Consider the following 17,261-nt stretch of genomic DNA (forward strand, 5'->3'; position numbering starts at 1 on the left):
TCAATCCGGGGATTTGATTCCGGTAGCGGGGGATGAGAGATTGAGAATGAGCAATGAAAGAAGACATGATAATAAGAACATTTAAAACAATGTTTAGTATATCTAATCAGCAGATAGCTCATACATCTCATATACCTCTAGACATAATAAGAAGAAAAGATAAACCAAGATGTCGATGAGAAAGTTGACGGGTAAGATCAATCACAGTGATCAACAATCAATGTATATTTAGCTGATGTTGTTCGTGTATAACTATTTTCCTTCAACTGCTTTGGCCACTATCAATCAATGTTTTCCAAAACCGACTCATCATCTGACTACAAATATGATGGATCATCATGATACTGAACATCATATATGAATATCTACGTTCATCATCATCACCATACCCATACGGAAATGATATGGCTTTCATGATGTTAAATAGCTGAAATCGATAAAACCCTGAAACAGGTGACGGTGGGAGTTGAAGTATTTGAGTCAACATTTGAAAAATTAGGTCATGCAACGAATTCAACGCAGAAGGAGAAGACTGAAAATGACTTGAAAGCACAGATAAAGAAATTACAGAAGATGAGAGATCAGATAAAAGCATGGATAGGGAATGGTGATATAAAAGATAAAAGTGCTTTATTAGAAAATAGGAGGCTGATTGAAACTGTAAGTTTGAAATATCCTATACTATGAAGACAAGGTTTTTCTCATCAGTGAGGATGATTGTTTGTAACTGATTTCCCAATGACGGTTTTTTTTCTTTAGCAAATGGAAAGATTTAAAGCATTAGAAAAAGAAATGAAAATGAAAGCATTTTCAAAAGAAGGATTAATTGCACAATCAAAATTAGATCCTGCAGAAAAAGCAAGAAGAGAAATGATTGATTGGGTCGGTACAACAATTGATGAATTATCAAGACAAATTGAACAAACTGAAGCTGAATCTGAATCTTTACAAGCTGCAACGACAAAGAAAAAAAATAAAGGTAATGATAGATTAACTGAATTAGAAGAATTAAATGAAAGAAGACAATGGCATATTTCAAAATTAGAATTATGTCAAAGAATGTTAGAAAATAATTCTTTACCTGTTGAAGATGTTGAAAATGTTCAAGAAGATATTAAATATTTCTTAGAAGCTAATGCCGTAAGTCAATCTCATTCTTTTTCTTTCTCCTTAGTCGCATCAACGATAATGACCTACTATTGATACCCATTCTTCCCAATGTTTATAGGAAGAAGACTTCGATTTCGATCAAGGCATCTACGATGAGCTCAACTTACAAGAAGAAGAAGATTATATACATGATTATGGACATGTTGATGATTCTTCCAATGTGGATGACGCTTCAGTTGCAGATATTACAGAATCAATAAGTACAGGAGCACCTAAAACACCTGCAAAGGAAGAACCACCTAAACAAAAAAGTACACCTGCATCGAAAGCAACTTCGACAACAACACATGACGATACACCTCCTAGTCCGGTCTCCGCTAAAAAAGTGCCATCTAGAAAATCAACGATGGAGACCAAAGCAAAGAGTACTGAGAATGTACCGCCTGTACCCCCTATACCGGCTTCTGCACCAGTACCTACACCTAAAGCTGCTGCTCTTCCTCCTATACGATACGCTGCTGCGGCAGCTGCTGCAGTAGCAGGATCAACAGGTACACCTTCATCAAGTGTCAATGTTCCACCAACGGAATCTTCACCTACAAAGACTAAAGAATCATTGCCTGCACAATTGGTTGATACTCCTCTGGAGGAACCACCTACACCTGCACCTGTCGCACCAGTCGAACCAAGTCCTCCAGCGAAAGCTCCAAGTCCAAGTCCGGTCAAAAGTGATGGGCAAGCTAACGTAAGTTGTTCATTGTGCAACTCCCGGTATAGACATCAGCTTATTTCAACCTTTTTCGAAGGGTCACGCATCATTACCTCCTCCTCCTCCAGGACTTGCATCTGCTCCATCACCTCTCCCATCCTCTCAAAACTCTACATCTTCTCGAACTCCTGCAATTCCAACGCAAAGCGTTGCAGCTACTGCACCACCACCAGGCTATGCACCACAACATGCTGAATCTAGCAGAGCCGCCCAACAAACGCCGGCAAACGCTCAATCTGCTCAACCGGGCGTCATGGGTAATTTGATGCATAGTTTCGAGATGGCTAAGGAGATGTGTAAGTGTGGTTATCTTGAGGTTATCTACACGCAGTCGCTGATGATGTTTCGCATGATACAATAGCCAAGAGAAGAACGAATGATGTACATGAGTTGAATAACGCTTTAGATGGAAGTTATTCTAATATTCCCCAACAATTAGATGCTGAACCGTGAGTTGAGCGATCCATCTGCACACAGATAGATACTGATTCTGGAAATGTAATCTAGACCACGTTATTATCACCCTAAAAATCCAATCAAAACACCATCATATTATCCTCAAACTCGTTTACCTATATTAGAAAATGATAAAACAATATATTCAAGATTAGATTTAGATCAATTATTCTATATATTTTATTATATGACTGGAACATATGAACAATGGTTAGCTGCAAGAGAATTAAAAAGACAATCATGGAGATTTCATAAACAATATCTAACATGGTTTCAAAGAGCACATAATCCACAAGCTATAACAGAAGATTATGAACAAGGTGGTTATTATTATTTCGATTGGGAAAATTCTTGGTGTCAAAGAAGAAAATCCGATTTCAGATTTGAGGTGAGTCTAATTCCTCCTTCTGCACTGAACATTTATCGGTTATCGTGTTAATGCTGATCTAACCCTATAATAATAGTACCGATGGTTATCTGATCATTAGTTTACTTTTTAGCGAGTAGTAAATTATCAATATATGCATTATATGTCAACTGTTCATCGATATGACGAGACATTCACGATACAAAAGTTGGCTTGATACTTATCTGATCCTCCCAGGAACAGGGTTACTCTCATCTAAGCGGTGCCAATACGCTTGAGAAGTTGTCCTTGTTAGCTGATCATTTCTCGTCAGCAGCTGCTGATTGTGAGGTAGAACTAGCCCAGGCTTCTTCGACTATTGTGCGGCGTTCTTCCATCAATTGCCTTTTAAGGTTTTCGTAGTATGCTAACTTCTCAGAATTATTATCTATCAAAGCAACCTTTTTCAGTCTCTGTCGACAACGGACTCTTCCATCTGCTTGACCTTGAGTACAATAACTTACTACTTCTTGAGATGTCAAGACTAGCTTCAGCAGTTCTGATTTGTCGAGTGCTGTAATTTAATCTACTCATTGGATTGGTACTTTGAGCTGATGACATCGCTTCTGATATCGCTAAAAGAGAAGTAGAATACAGGTACAGTGAATAAACAAATGTGTCAGTCATAGGTATGGTACAGTATGCAGTGATGAGGATGCAGAATGAGAGAAGGCAGTCATTTACCTATTGTAATCACTTTGTAAAAAAATAAATATAGATTGGTTCAACTATGGTACTCGTTAGTTGGCGATAAATGAAATTGGTTACGAGTAATGATAACGATTTGAGAAAGAATGGCTCAATTCTGCTACTGTATTTATACAGTCCTTGAATTATTAACGTTACTTCATTCTTATGTACTAACACTTGATTGCTTGACATATCATTGGTAGCTAATGAAAGGATTGTCTTCCTTCTAACACTGGCATCATAAAAGGATATATGTGAAGATATGATATCATATGAAGAAAAGATGTTTTCCACTTCACTGGCGATCGAAGAAGACAATGAGGATATCAAACTGATGATCACGCCATGAGTGAGCCGAAACAGCCAGGAAGTGAGAATGAAAGGTGAATCGCAATTGATGGGACCGTTTATTGCACAGTCATCTGCTTGTTCATCAGTATCCGCTACACAATATCCGATCATGATGTATATGCATACTCCATATAAAACGGGATAGAGTACAGTATCATTTCGAGCCCTACTGGTACAGTACAGTCTGGTGAGATACAGATAACTACAAAGTATCATCTGTTTTCCCCACTAGGAGCTTGAGTTCTTGTATGATAAGTAGTGTTGAAAGAAGAGTTTCCTCCATCACGATTATTATTGTAAGCAACGTGACTGTTGCTACGATCAAAAGTACCAGAAAGATATCGTCTCATAGCCCAATAACTGGGGAAAACCTGACCATCTCCATGGGATCTGGCATAATTGTCTGCTTCTTCAATAGTTGAAAAGGGGTAAATTGAATATTTGGAATCTCTTTGTCCGTTCGCTTTATTACTTTCATGATCAGCTGTTGTTACCACAAAACTATTTTGAGCACTTCCTTCTGTACATCCCCAGTATTGCTCATCCAAATCATTTAAATGTTTATGTTTTTCTATAAGCAAATCTGCATAAAATACAATTCCGGTACTCGGTGAAGGATCTGTGGTTGTAAACTGTTGACCTTCTGTTGCTTGTTTACTTTCTGACATGATTCTTGTGCGGAGGAAGTGATAGTTTGATGATTCGTGATTCAGCTATTTGATAAGTGGGGTTATATCGTAGAGTTTTAATCATCTATAGCAGGGGGATAAGATTGGCCAGTATATATACCTGACATTTTACACATAGTCCAAGCTATAATTACCGTACACACGGCATCTCGCACATCAAAGGTTGCTGAAGCATTCGCGCTTTTGGTACATCTTCAATAACCTCTTACTCGTTTCTGGTCAACTTTCCTTTCTAACGCTGTGGATATTCTACAACGGAAAGTCACTGAATGGAGAGCCCTGACATCATAGCATCCGTCATGCAACAATATGGATTGAAAGGACTAATAGGAAGAAACGTATTCTACATAGCCCTTAGAGAACCGTTGAAAGTGGCACTTCTCTTGAGATGCTACTTTTTCACAGATACAGTATCATCAAATCATTCATCTGGGGTCTAGGACAAAACGATAAGAACACTGGAAGTACAGTAACAGTGGGGAAGGACTTCTTAATGGAAGGGATAAGGACTATCATTATGCAGGAAACACAACTAAATATCTAGGCCATATAGCGGAGAATGTGAATTAAACTAGCATTTGCCGACTGACGCGCTACTCGTACAGTACGAATGGTACGAAACAAAGTGAAGTTAAGACGAGAGTAAGCTTAGTTGTTACTATTACCAGAAGAGCCAGCTTTCAGAGCCTCAATACGTTCCCTAATTTCAACTTGCTTCTTGTTCGATTCAGCAATAGAAATTTCGTACTTCAATTTCAAGGCATTTGCTTCTCTTCTTCGCCGTTCCATCGCAAATTCCTCGTTTGAAGGGTTCTCACTTTGAGCCCTTGAACTCTCCATTGCGCTATCGATGGCCGCGTCCACATCTGCAAATGCTTGTTCCTCCTTTTCTCTTAATTCGGTGACAGTTGTTCGTGCAGAAGATAATTCTCTTCTCAGCTCCCCTACAGACATTTCTGACCAATTTGTTGACATTATGGAGTATTATTGGATGACTGATCTAATATGGACAGGGTTATTGGTAATTAGCAATATTTTGCAGAGGTCAATATGGTGCTGTGCCCCGCGAAGGCTAGCAAGCTGGTGCGGATCTTTACTTACAATCGTCAAACGTATATCGATCTGGATATAGATTAAAGCTATGAAGGATGGAGAAAGTGTTGATGCTTGGGGAAGGGCGTCTGCGACAGTTCTATTTATATGTATAATACTGGGCGACGAGTTAGCGGAGGCTATAAAAGCTTTGAAAGGATGAGAGTATCAGAGGTGGGAATAAAAGGTTGTCTTGCCCAAACCCCACTCAAAGGTCAGACGAAGACGTCACCAAATCCTCCCTTTATCTTTTGTAGCAAACATCTGTCGCAGCTATACCTCCCTACATTTAGGAGCGTACTGTACGCAGCTATAAGTCCGCAGACCACCTCTAGGATAGGGTAAGCAATGACGATAATTCACTTGCGGTTGAATCATGATTGGTGTTCAAAATAATCAGGGAGTTAAACGTATATCCATAATTTGTGATCTTATACACCATATCCAGATTCATATCCTTCTTGTGGTCGTTCTCTTCTGTGCGTTCTAAAATCAACTGAACTACGTGATGCATCATCTACACAAGAAGTGTGATCATGTCTCGACATAGCATCATCTTTACTTTGATCGAGAGATTGGAAAAGAGCTTGTTTGGCTTGGTCAGCAGTTCTGTAAGCTTGAACATTTGCCATGCCCTTGCGAATGAGAGAGCTTCTTCATGGGTCGAAAAGTCCCTGACTATCTTTCGTGATTCTCTATTGGAATCTTCAAGAGTGATGATAGCAAAACTTGAGTTGGGAAAACTACTGAACAATCCTGAGTATTGTGTTTTTGCTCTTTGTACGTTTGAATTTATTCTCTCATAGTAAGGACATTCAGTAAAGTCTGAATTACCTCCAGCATCAGATAATATCCCAGGCATTGTATCTGAAAGACGGTTGTATTTAAAAGGGGCTGGCAACAGAATCGTCAGCTTTCCGTTCTACAATTGATCAGCACCTTCGGTAATTTAGCGTCATCAGGATTCCACCTATTCACTTACAATTAGGGATAAGTTATAGATGAATATGTAGATAGACAGGTAATCTTCAATAAGTAATTGTCAATTGGACGATGATATGACAACAATTCAGTTGGGCGGAAGTGAAGTGGTATAAACAGGACAAATCATTAACGATCCAGAAATCTTGTGACCTTTATATACATATTTCTCCTGAGTCTTCGTCCTGCATTGGAGGGAATTCTCTTCAACGCTCGGCGACCGTATAAGAAAGGGAAAGGGAAGAGAAGCCTTACGAGCCATTGAGACATTACGTAGAGGAATGACGTCTTACAAAATATACTATGATCCAAGAGTACACAAAGATACTAGGTTGATATGGTACAGTTAGCGAAACAAGTGTACTGTTTTCTTATTGCATGGAGAAAGGAAGGAGTGGGTCCTTCGTATGGATGAGTGGTGTAAATTACGCAATATTTCCTGTGTTCTTAGGCTCACCTTCGATCAAAAGAGCCTGAATGGAGTGCGCGAGGTATGGTCACACGTACAGTACTTCCTCAGCTGTATGGCAAGTACACAGGAAGGATTATTCTGCTTCTTCCGATGGTAGTTGTGGTGCATCTAATGGGAAGCAGCTGAGATGCCCATAAGTACCAAAGATTGAATGGCATGCAATACATCGGATATAGTAATTCAGGAAATAACTTCTGCCTCTTTCGGAGATGACTATGTCATATATACACATAATTACTCGGACACCAACTTTGTACTTCCAATGACTGTACTTACGACTTTGGACGAGGATCACTAAGTCCCAGAATTGTTTGCAGTTTCGGATCTAGCATTTCCATCTGTTGGGAAGGTTTGTTGAGATGCTGAAGTACCAGTACGATCCTTGATTATCCTTTCGAGTTCAAGGCTCTCTTGGTTCAAAAATTCGATGTAACTTTGTTGTTGGGAACCGCTGGATTGGCTTTCACTGCCGATTGTACCAGGTCTGCGTGGAGTGGCTTTACTCTCTTCTGACATCTTATATAGGTGATATGGGGAATATGTGTGTTGGGAACGATATTGTTGGTAAGGACAATTCGATGCTAAAAGAATCTGAGTCTTATATATGTCTCAGTTAAATACCTACACCCATTGTCAAATCTATCAGCGATAACGCCCCGGGCTTCCAGCAACTTTGACGGACCGATGCAGCGCATGAAAGGCTAGTCAATCGGGAGCGCAAATAACAAGTCGGTACATTAGTACAACATTGGCTACCTCCTTACTTATTCGGGTGTCATTTGTCCGTAGCTAGTCCGAGAACAAGGCTGTACGGGTGTTGAACAGGATTGTAAAACGAAAAATTGGTGCGTGGCTCCTTTCAGATTGTTTGGACTATTGACCGATATTCGTGTTTGTAGCGAAAAGATGGACACAGGTCGACTACGATCGAGCGAACGTTGTCATGTAATCATCGAGAAAGTACATCATGGTTAACATATACATGTCTTCTCTATCTTCGTACACTTAAGCGGACGCCTTACTAATCTGCATCGTTAAGTACTTTTCTATGTGAATCTCTGGACTACCACAGCGTTCTGTAATTTAGCTGCTTCGATCGTTTCGCTTGAGTCTGATAATTCTTTACTTGGGAATGTTGTTTGAAGAACAAAGTTCCGTGCGTCTGGTCGAGAACTGTGAAATAGATTATCAGATCAGTTAGTCATAAAAGTCGTGATGATTGCTGCAAACTCACGCTGAAACGTAATTACGGAGATCACCGATAGTATGAGTGAGGTTGACTTTGGCAACCATTCTGCATCAAAACGTTAGCGATATACCCTTCAACTATTGAGAACCATAGTCAACTCACCTTGTACCATCTCCCAAACGAAGTTGTATGTTTGTGGTGGGTTTACTTTCGTCTACTTCAAATTTAGCTTGTCCACTTGCACTTGCACCGGTATTTGGTGTACTTGATCCAGAAGCAGAATTACCACCAACTAAAATACCTTGAGGTAAACCACCTGGCATACTTGATGAGCTAGAGGCAATTTCAGGAGCAGGTGAACCTAATCTATTACCAGAACCACCAAAAGGTTTTGCTGGCTTCTTAGGTGGAGCTTGATAATCTTCTTTTCGTCTTTGAGCAACTTCTACATTCAATCTTTGATTGAATTTGACTCCAAATACACTTGGTGGTGCTCTACCTGATTCGATAGCTTGTAATAATGCTTTATTTTGAGGATCATCATAAGAAAGTAAAGGTCCATCCTCAATTGAGAAACCATTTCTCCAGAAAGTCAATCTTCTAGTTTGAACGTTCTCATCGTTATCATCATCTTCTTCCTCATCATCATCTGCAAATCCTGGAGGTGGTGCGGATCCTGCCGCTCCTCCTGCGCCTCCCGCTCCTTGACCAAACATACTAGCTAGTAAATTGTCCATCATCGAAGGCGAGATCGCCGATACACCTGGTCCGGAAGATGCTGATCCAGATGCGGACGGGGCTGATCCAGGTGCTGGTACTTGGGTTGAAGGTGCTTCGTCAGAACCGAGAGTATTACCGGTTCCTCTGAAAGCTGAAGCAGGTTTAGGGGCGCCGGATGCACCGGCTGGAGGTGTTCGAGGACCATTTCTACTAGAAAGTCAGGCATCATAACGAGCGAGCGTATGTATGATGCAAGAAAGAATGGAACTTACTGATTAGCCATACGAAGAATATTGTCGACAAGAGGATTACCAGTGCCTTGCGGGCCATCAGGATTTTGAACCGCTAAACCACTACTATAAGGATCAGCTAAGTTTAGAATGTCATACGGACAGCTGACATACCTTCTTCCTCCACCAGCGTATAGCTCTTCCGGGTCATCTCCTCCTTGAGGTTCATTATCTTCATCCCGACTTTCACCAAGTCTACCGAATCTACGCCTTTCAGGCTGTCCCCATCCAGCAGGTAAAGGTTCAGCTGCGGCTGATCCACCTAAAGTTCTAGCTCCTCCTGCAGCAGCTGGAGGAGGATTGTTGTTGTTATCTTCGGCCATTATAGGTGAGTCCAGAGCTAAATCTGCTTCTTCCTCGTCGTCGTCTCGCTGATGAGGTATCAGCGGTTCGGAAGCTGTTTGAGTTGCAAAAAAGTCTTCTATAGCTCCCTAGTGATGACGTTGATCAAATAAGCTCTTCAAAAACTTCCAGCAACAGTTTCCCAAGTCTAAAAGATCAGGTAGATTTCCTGAAACGATTTTGTGAGGTCATGTAACTTACCTCTAAAGTTGTACCAGATTCTAGAAAATGTAAAGCGTCTTCGGGGCTTGCTTGTGTAATGGCTACAAATTGGTCGATATCTGAAGCACGGAAAGAGACCGTTAGCTGCGTTTACAGAAACTCATTGATCCGTTAGCTAACCTTCTTGAGTCGGCTTGAGACCTGGCATATCGTTTCAGGTTATTACAGAAGACAGAAAGAATAATAGCGAAATATCAAAGGTTGATCAACTACCAACTTGACATCCAAGGTGACGCAGCGATGACTTCACCTCCACCACAACATACAGCAGTGGGCATAGGCATGCGTGAAGAAGTGGACTTTGCCACTTGCGTGCCTGAATTAGAGTTACTCTCGATTTTTGGTTTTCTGATAGGATTTTTATTGAATTCTTGATATTTACCGATTCACGTACCAAAAAGTTATTGTTTCGATTCTTTATAGCTTAAATCGCGTGAACCTATCCCTAAAACACCTACCTAATAGATCGAGATGACTGAACCTCCATCTAAAAGATCTAAAACAGCTGTAGAATCTTCTTCCTCTGCTCCAGTAGATAACCCTTACCTGTAAGCTTTCCAGCTCTTCTTTTCCCTTACCAGGTCATGTAGCATGTAAGCTGACATATACGACCTAGTGCTCATCGAAATATGACTGCTTCTTCTTCATCCAACGGTTATGCTACCGGTAGTAATGGTACAAGTGAAAAAGCCAGTAATCCCTTGAATGGGTTAGTACCCAGGAAAGTATCAGTTGCTCAAGCTAAATCAATCATGGTACGTTCCCTTCGAATCCTGGTTTGTCAACTATGGTCACTTCAACTGAATACTACTCATTTCTAGGACGGAGATGTCAACCCATTCAAAGGCTTACAACCATTTTCAGCATCTTATAGAAAGATTTTAGAACAAAGAAAAGGTTTACCAGTTTATCAAAAAATGCAAGAATTCTTAACTGTATTCTCAGAAAACCAAATTACTGTTATGGAAGGTCAAACCGGTTCAGGTAAAACAACACAAATACCTCAATTCGTTTGTTATTCCGATTTACCAATGTTAAGAGGTAAAATGGTCGCTTGTACTCAACCTAGAAGAGTGGCTGCTATGTCTGTAGCTAAGCGTGTTGCTGATGAAATGGATGGTAAGTTTTCAGTCTTCTCTTTCCATTCCTTAATACCATATTGAAGTTCAGAAAGATATACTAACATACATTCTTCTATAGTTCAACTTGGTAAACAAGTCGGTTACTCGATTCGTTTTGAAGATATGACTGAAGCAGGAACAACTTTCCTCAAGTACATGACAGATGGTATGTTATTGAGAGAAGCAATGAATGATCCGTTATTAGAAAGGTATTCCACTGTTATATTGGATGAAGCGCATGAAAGAACATTGGCAACCGATATATTGATGGGTTTATTGAAAGATGTGAGTTGTTTGTGTTTGGGCCATCTTATCGATTGGTGAAGCGATAACTGACATTGCTCTCGTAGATCGCTAAAAGAAGACCAGATTTGAAGATTATTGTCATGTCAGCTACACTCGATGTCGAGAAGTTCCAGAAATACTTTGGTGATGGACAACCATCAGGTATAGCTCCTGTAGTCAAAGTATCAGGTAGAACTTTCCCTGTAGAAACATTCTTCACACAGGAACCTGAAAATGATTATGTCGAAGCATCGATTAGAACAGTATTATTCATACACCAAGCTGAAGATGAAGGAGATGTGTTATTATTCTTAACTGGTGAAGAGGAAATTGAAGATGCATGTAGGAAAATTCGAGCTGAAGGAGAAGAATTATCTAATAAAGGAATGGCTGGGCCTTTGTTGGTCGTACCATTATATTCATCTTTACCACCACATCAGCAGCAAAGAATCTTTGATCCTGCACCACCAGCAAGAAAAGACGGACTACCAGGAAGAAAAGTTGTTGTTTCAACAAACATTGCTGAAACTTCTTTGACAATTGATGGTATCGTTTATGTTGTAGATCCAGGTTTCTGCAAACAAAAAGTCTATAATCCAAGAATTAGAGTGGAATCTTTGTTAGTCTCACCAATTTCAAAAGCTTCAGCGATGCAAAGAGCAGGTAGAGCTGGTAGAACAAGACCAGGTAAATGTTTTAGATTATATACAGAAAAAGATTTCGTAAAAGAGTTAGAAGAACAAACACATCCTGAAATTTTAAGAAGTAATTTAGCAAATACTGTCTTAGAATTGATTAAATTAGGTATAAAGGATTTAGTACATTTCGATTATATGGGTGAGTATAGTTTCCATTGCTTCTTTTTGCGTTGTGCTGACGGCGTTGTCGAATATAGATGCTCCCGCTCCTGAAACAATTATGCGAGCTTTGGAATTGCTACATTACCTTGCTGCTTTAGATGATGATGGTAATATGACACCTTTGGGTCAAATAATGGCCGAGTTCCCCTTAGATCCTCAGGTGAGTTTCTGGATGCGAAGGTGATTCATACAAAGCTGATTGGAATCTCGCGTTTTCTTAGCTCGCCAAAATGCTGATTGTCAGTCCAGAATTTGGATGTAGTAACGAAATGCTTTCACTTACAGCTATGTTATCTGGTGGGTATCTCCTTTTAGTTTCATATAACAGTGATTTAATCTAATTTCCTCGCTCTTTTATCCAGTACCGAATGTATTCATGAGACCAGCATCGCAACGTAAAGAAGCAGATTTAGCAAAAGCACAATTCACACATCCTGATGGTGATCATTTGACTTTATTAAACGTTTACCATGCATACAAATCGGTTCAAGAAGGTAGTGATTTGAAACAATGGTGTTGGCAAAATTACTTGAATCAAAGATCTTTAACACAAGCTGATAATGTTAGAACACAATTAAAGAGATCAATGGAGAAATTTGATTTAGAATTATGTTCAACTGCATGGGAAGATAAAAACTATTGGAATAATATCAGACAAGCTTTGACTTGCGGTTTCTTCATGCAAGTTGCACACAAAGAAGGTGAAAAAGGTAGTTATATGACTGTGAAAGATAATCAAGTGAGTATAGCATCATTGAATCCGATACATTTAATATAGCGAGTATTTTTGAAAGAACGCTAATAATCTCACGAATAACAGGTTGTTAGATTACATTTATCTTGTGGATTAGATACTACACCTGAATGGGTAATTTACAACGAGTTCGTTTTAACAACAGCAAACGTGAGTCACTTATCTTACCAATCCACCTCAATGTCAATCATACTGACAAGTTATCTTTATTTCATTTATACAGTTCATTAGAACAGTCACAGAAGTTAGACCAGAATGGTTATTAGAATATGCCAATCAATACTTTGATCCAAATTCTTTCCCTGAGAATAGTGAAACTAGAAGAGCATTACAAAGGGTATTAGCAAAGGTGAGTTACTATTCTTTTCACAATTTCTCGGTGCTACTATTGGTACTCAGAAATAACAACTGACGTTTTATTCAATTGTGTAGAAAACCGGTAAATATGCAGATGGAGGTTCAAACATAGATTTGAAGAAGAAAAAGAAGAAGAGAAAGGCTGATCAGTAGGATTGGGCTGCTCAAGAAGTTAGATCAACTCAGAATCCAATCAGAAGGGGAAGATACGCAGTGTTCTAACTATAACATATAGATTATACAACGTTTGTAGACATAAATGTCATGTTACATCAATCATTGGCCAACAAATTTTGGGGTACCTGCGTAACCATGAATACTTGAGTTTCTCCCAAATGATTTTTTCGCTCCAGTCTCAAGGGACAATCCTGTCTCCGGAATTACATCAGGCTGTACTATACGCCAGCACCCCCTTTGCCATCAACACCATAATGCATCATTCGTCTGTGACAATTATGATAATGAATATGCATATTGAACATCCTGTTTCAAGCAAACTGTCAGTGTAAGCACCTAAATCTCACCTTCTTCAACATCATCTTTATTATCTTTCTTTGAAGTTGAAGACATTCTTCTTCTCTGTAAATTGCATTCGACAACATATCAGTAAACGAGTCGTTTACTTAATCATATATAAACAAGAAGGAAACAGTTTCACTGACTTTTGATTCCCTCTCTTTATCTTTGTCTCGACCTTCTTCAGGTTCGATTGACCCTCTCTTTCTGTCTCGTTCTCTCTCCCTATCCCTATCTCTTCTATCTCTATCCCTATCTCCGTCTCTATCTCTTCTGGAATCCCGATCTCTATCCCGCTCCCTTTCTCTGTCTTTCCTCTCACTTCTTTCATCTCTATCTTTGTCTTTTCTATCGCTTCTGTCTTTTCTTGATATATCTTTCTCATCGACATCCATCGAATTATCATCATCTTTATCCTTTTTACTGGTTGAATATCGCCTTTCTTTATCCCTTTCAGATCTATCTCGATCAGATCTATCTCTATCTCTATCTCTATCACGTTCTCTTTCTCTTTCTCGATCACGGGTAGATCCATGTTCGGATGATTCAGCTTCTTTGAGTTTTTCCTATGAGATCGGGATCAGGTTAGTCACATTCAATATCCCCACACAAAAATTTCGTTTTTCACAGCATTATCCGTGCATGGAATTGTTAGCGGCGAACTCACTTTTTGTCTTTTGATGAACTTTTCAAAAGCGACTTTCCTATCGTCTTCTTCAGTAACATCGTTAAATTCAGGTAGATCTTTCATATGCGGTAATGCCTAGAATAGTACAATCAAAGCCAATTAATTGATTTGACCGCATAAAAACAGGAGGCTTGGGGGACTTACCTCTTCATACGTCATTTCCAGATCAATATGTCTACCGACTTTCTTCAGCGCATATCTCAGATCATCGATTCTATGTCTACGTCTTCTTTCATTTCTTCGAATCTCATCTTCTGCAGCTTGTTTAAGTGTTCCATGGATCTATATTGAAAATGGATCTCATCAGTATATGGATCGCTCTTTCTTGCATAATGTAATTCGAAACATCACGCAACGCCTAGTAGATGCAAGAAAAATTCTTGTATGACTTACCGAATCAAAAACTTCTTTCCTAATTCTCTCTTCAAATTGATTTTCAATCTTCAAATCTTTTACCCAAGATTCTAATTCTTCGTAGGTAGTCTCCAGAGTAATTTGTTTGTTTTCTTTTTGTAAAGCCCTTGTCAATTTTTCTGAAGATCTCTCAATCTCTTCACTCAAATCATCAATTTGATCCATGAATAGATCTAACGGATTTGAACCTTGTAAACCTAACAAATTCAAATATCTTTCATCTTTTTTAAGATATTTGTGGTAGATATCAGAGAATCTTGAATTTTTGTTTATGATTCCTTGTTCAGTTAATTCAGTCAAAAGAACTTTAAATTCATCTCTTGATTTTCTTGATTTACGTATATTCTCAATTCTTATTTTTTTACTTTCTTCTTCATGTTCAATCTCTAATTTTCTTGAATAATTATCATATACTTGAATCATATCTATAGTTTCTATCTTTTGTAACTGTCTATCAGATTTGAAATGTTCACTTGATACAATTAGATCATGTGCTTCTCTCCATCTAGTGGATACTGATATATCCAATGTTTTGATTAGCTCAGAAAGTGTTTTAACGTTCCTATCTCTTAATTCTCTTTCATCTGCCTGTAAAACGATGAGAAAAGTATGTCAGATTAAGTTGTTCTGTAGTGCTTTTACGACAAGCATGACAAATTTCTGAAGTTAAGACTTGACTCACTTCTTCCATTCTTCTCAAATCGTCAACGTATTCATCGAGAATCAAAGCTCTTTCATCATATTGAGCTTCACGCCAATATCTATTATTTTGGAATACCCTTTCAGCTGTTTTCATTGTAGAGTAACTTTTAATTTCTGATGATGAAGCAAATAATTTATGAAAGATTGGTCGAAGTTTAGAAATCCGAAGTTGTTTTGCTTGTCGACGTGATTCATGTATGCTGTTGATATGCTATAAAATACGATAATCATTAGGCATTTTGAGAGTAGCCCGGGCCTAGAATGACAAAATGAACTTACCTTTTCAAAGGCGCCTTTCTTTTCTGCTAAGGAATTCAAAGCTTTATAAAGGGGATCCATAATGATCTTTCTCATCGTTTGATCCCATGTCCATTGTTCATTTATACCTTCTCTTTTCAACAGATAAATGAATGCTTCTTCTGCTTTAGCTCTATCAGCGAATCCACCTGGAGGCATAACGATTACTTCTTGAGCTGGTATGACAGGTGTTTGCTGTTGAGCTTGAGAAGGAGTTTCAGAACCGTTTCTAGATAAAGGTGATTCAGTTGATGTGGTAGGTGGTAAAGATCCGTAAGGGGCTATAGCATTTGCTGCTGCTTCTCTTAATTCTCTGATATCTTCTGGGGTAGGTGATCTTGATCTTTCAGGGCTATCACATTCAGATTTTAAAGGGAATAAGCTAAAGTTCATATACACTTTCACTGAGAAGAAGTGACGGTACCATAGCTTACCTTCCTAGACCTTGTGCTTTTCTTTCCTCTTCTCTATCAATCTTCTCCTTTAACTCTTTCAATTCAGGTGGTAAATCCCATTTTGTCTCTTTAGTAGCTGTGTTGACATAATAAGGTCTATCTTTTGATGTATATTGTTTCCATTGTGTTTTAGCAAGTGCTTTCTGTATCATTGAAATTGTCACATATTAGCTGATCTCACTTTTTAGATTAACAACTGAAGAAAATAGGATAACTCACTTCAAATGGAGATTTTAACTCATCCGGTTTTTCCCATACACTTTGTTTCGTAGTCGCATGAGACCAATACTTCCTACCTTCTGAATTGGTGTATTCGCTCTAAGGCATACGAAGGTGAAGTCAACAACATTGGATATAGATGAGAATAGGGTCTTTTTTGGCATGGTGGGATTATTGGGAACTCACCCATAGCGATTTTTCCGCAGGTGAAGCTGCCATTTCTACTCTGATTGTCCGCTCTATAATATTTCCACCTATACGAAGTGTGAACAATGGGAGTGCAACTCAGGCTGTCTAGCTATGACAAATAACAGTTGAATTGGTTTCGAGAGTAGTAAAGATACATATATGTAAGAAGCAAAGCGAGTACTACCTATTGGAGGGATACAGACCGCCCAACGACTTCGAGCGAATTTATGATCAACAAGCAAGATTACGTAACTTAATATCACTTGACGCTGGGTTCACGAAGAGGATAATAAACCGTCATGTTTTTGACCAAATATCCATTGAGATATTTCTTTTTATAATCCATTGCAAATGAACCTACCTAAAACACCCAGATATGAGCTTTCGTTCTAAACATAACCTTCCTATTGAGAGTTTATGGTAAAAGGAGGCCCAGTTTATGAGGTCACTGAGAGTAGCAAGCAGTAATGTGGCCAGTTTTATTACCTTTGATATCGTTGGAAGCCCGTAACAAAGGTGATAGATTGGTAAATACAGTATATATAAGAGGCATCAATTTACAATTCCCCAGTCGCTTTTTCTCTCCCCAACACAACTTCACCCCCATTCTCCTTCCTATATCTAT

The 17,261-nt window shown here is 38.9% G+C and overlaps 8 protein-coding genes across 8 annotated transcripts; 2 read left to right on the top strand and 6 right to left on the bottom strand.

The window, feature by feature from the left end:
* Positions 1 to 169: 169 nt before the first annotated feature.
* On the top strand, positions 170 to 2,823 carry L201_006330 (uncharacterized protein; the record flags this gene model as incomplete). The annotated part of the gene is made up of 8 exons (XM_066222051.1): positions 170 to 191; positions 428 to 660; positions 760 to 1,140; positions 1,229 to 1,855; positions 1,917 to 2,175; positions 2,241 to 2,328; positions 2,387 to 2,723; positions 2,800 to 2,823. 8 exons carry the CDS (start codon positions 170 to 172, stop codon positions 2,821 to 2,823), a joined length of 1,971 nt encoding a protein of 656 aa, XP_066078148.1.
* Positions 2,824 to 3,001: 178 nt separating this feature from the next.
* Positions 3,002 to 3,302, bottom strand: L201_006331 (uncharacterized protein; the record flags this gene model as incomplete). Its single annotated transcript, XM_066222052.1, has 2 exons — positions 3,002 to 3,129; positions 3,206 to 3,302. 2 exons carry the CDS (start codon positions 3,300 to 3,302, stop codon positions 3,002 to 3,004), a joined length of 225 nt encoding a protein of 74 aa, XP_066078149.1.
* Positions 3,303 to 3,994: 692 nt separating this feature from the next.
* On the bottom strand, positions 3,995 to 4,450 carry L201_006332 (uncharacterized protein; the record flags this gene model as incomplete). The annotated part of the gene is made up of 1 exon (XM_066222053.1): positions 3,995 to 4,450. One exon carries the CDS (start codon positions 4,448 to 4,450, stop codon positions 3,995 to 3,997), a length of 456 nt encoding a protein of 151 aa, XP_066078150.1.
* Positions 4,451 to 5,119: 669 nt separating this feature from the next.
* On the bottom strand, positions 5,120 to 5,446 carry L201_006333 (uncharacterized protein; the record flags this gene model as incomplete). Its single annotated transcript, XM_066222054.1, has 1 exon — positions 5,120 to 5,446. One exon carries the CDS (start codon positions 5,444 to 5,446, stop codon positions 5,120 to 5,122), a length of 327 nt encoding a protein of 108 aa, XP_066078151.1.
* Positions 5,447 to 5,994: 548 nt separating this feature from the next.
* L201_006334 (uncharacterized protein) lies at positions 5,995 to 6,425 on the bottom strand (the record flags this gene model as incomplete). Its single annotated transcript, XM_066222055.1, has 2 exons — positions 5,995 to 6,198; positions 6,243 to 6,425. 2 exons carry the CDS (start codon positions 6,423 to 6,425, stop codon positions 5,995 to 5,997), a joined length of 387 nt encoding a protein of 128 aa, XP_066078152.1.
* A 1,637-nt stretch (positions 6,426 to 8,062) lies between these two features.
* Positions 8,063 to 9,927, bottom strand: L201_006335 (uncharacterized protein; the record flags this gene model as incomplete). Its single annotated transcript, XM_066222056.1, has 7 exons — positions 8,063 to 8,189; positions 8,251 to 8,310; positions 8,368 to 9,132; positions 9,198 to 9,281; positions 9,330 to 9,646; positions 9,759 to 9,838; positions 9,900 to 9,927. The coding sequence occupies 7 exons, from the start codon at positions 9,925 to 9,927 to the stop codon at positions 8,063 to 8,065; spliced, it is 1,461 nt and encodes a 486-aa protein (XP_066078153.1).
* Positions 9,928 to 10,250: 323 nt separating this feature from the next.
* On the top strand, positions 10,251 to 13,309 carry L201_006336 (uncharacterized protein; the record flags this gene model as incomplete). The annotated part of the gene is made up of 11 exons (XM_066222057.1): positions 10,251 to 10,327; positions 10,396 to 10,534; positions 10,601 to 10,898; positions 10,980 to 11,185; positions 11,251 to 12,022; positions 12,081 to 12,205; positions 12,267 to 12,342; positions 12,408 to 12,784; positions 12,866 to 12,949; positions 13,023 to 13,148; positions 13,232 to 13,309. 11 exons carry the CDS (start codon positions 10,251 to 10,253, stop codon positions 13,307 to 13,309), a joined length of 2,358 nt encoding a protein of 785 aa, XP_066078154.1.
* Positions 13,310 to 13,669: 360 nt separating this feature from the next.
* L201_006337 (uncharacterized protein) lies at positions 13,670 to 16,666 on the bottom strand (the record flags this gene model as incomplete). Its single annotated transcript, XM_066222058.1, has 10 exons — positions 13,670 to 13,735; positions 13,819 to 14,238; positions 14,340 to 14,435; positions 14,505 to 14,642; positions 14,754 to 15,362; positions 15,457 to 15,687; positions 15,756 to 16,125; positions 16,208 to 16,371; positions 16,448 to 16,546; positions 16,634 to 16,666. The coding sequence occupies 10 exons, from the start codon at positions 16,664 to 16,666 to the stop codon at positions 13,670 to 13,672; spliced, it is 2,226 nt and encodes a 741-aa protein (XP_066078155.1).
* Between the last annotated feature and the right edge of the window lie 595 nt (positions 16,667 to 17,261).

The sequence above is a fragment of the Kwoniella dendrophila genome, chromosome 8 (genome assembly GCF_036810415.1).
Source record: "Kwoniella dendrophila CBS 6074 chromosome 8, complete sequence".
Taxonomy (NCBI): Eukaryota; Fungi; Basidiomycota; class Tremellomycetes; order Tremellales; family Cryptococcaceae; genus Kwoniella; species Kwoniella dendrophila.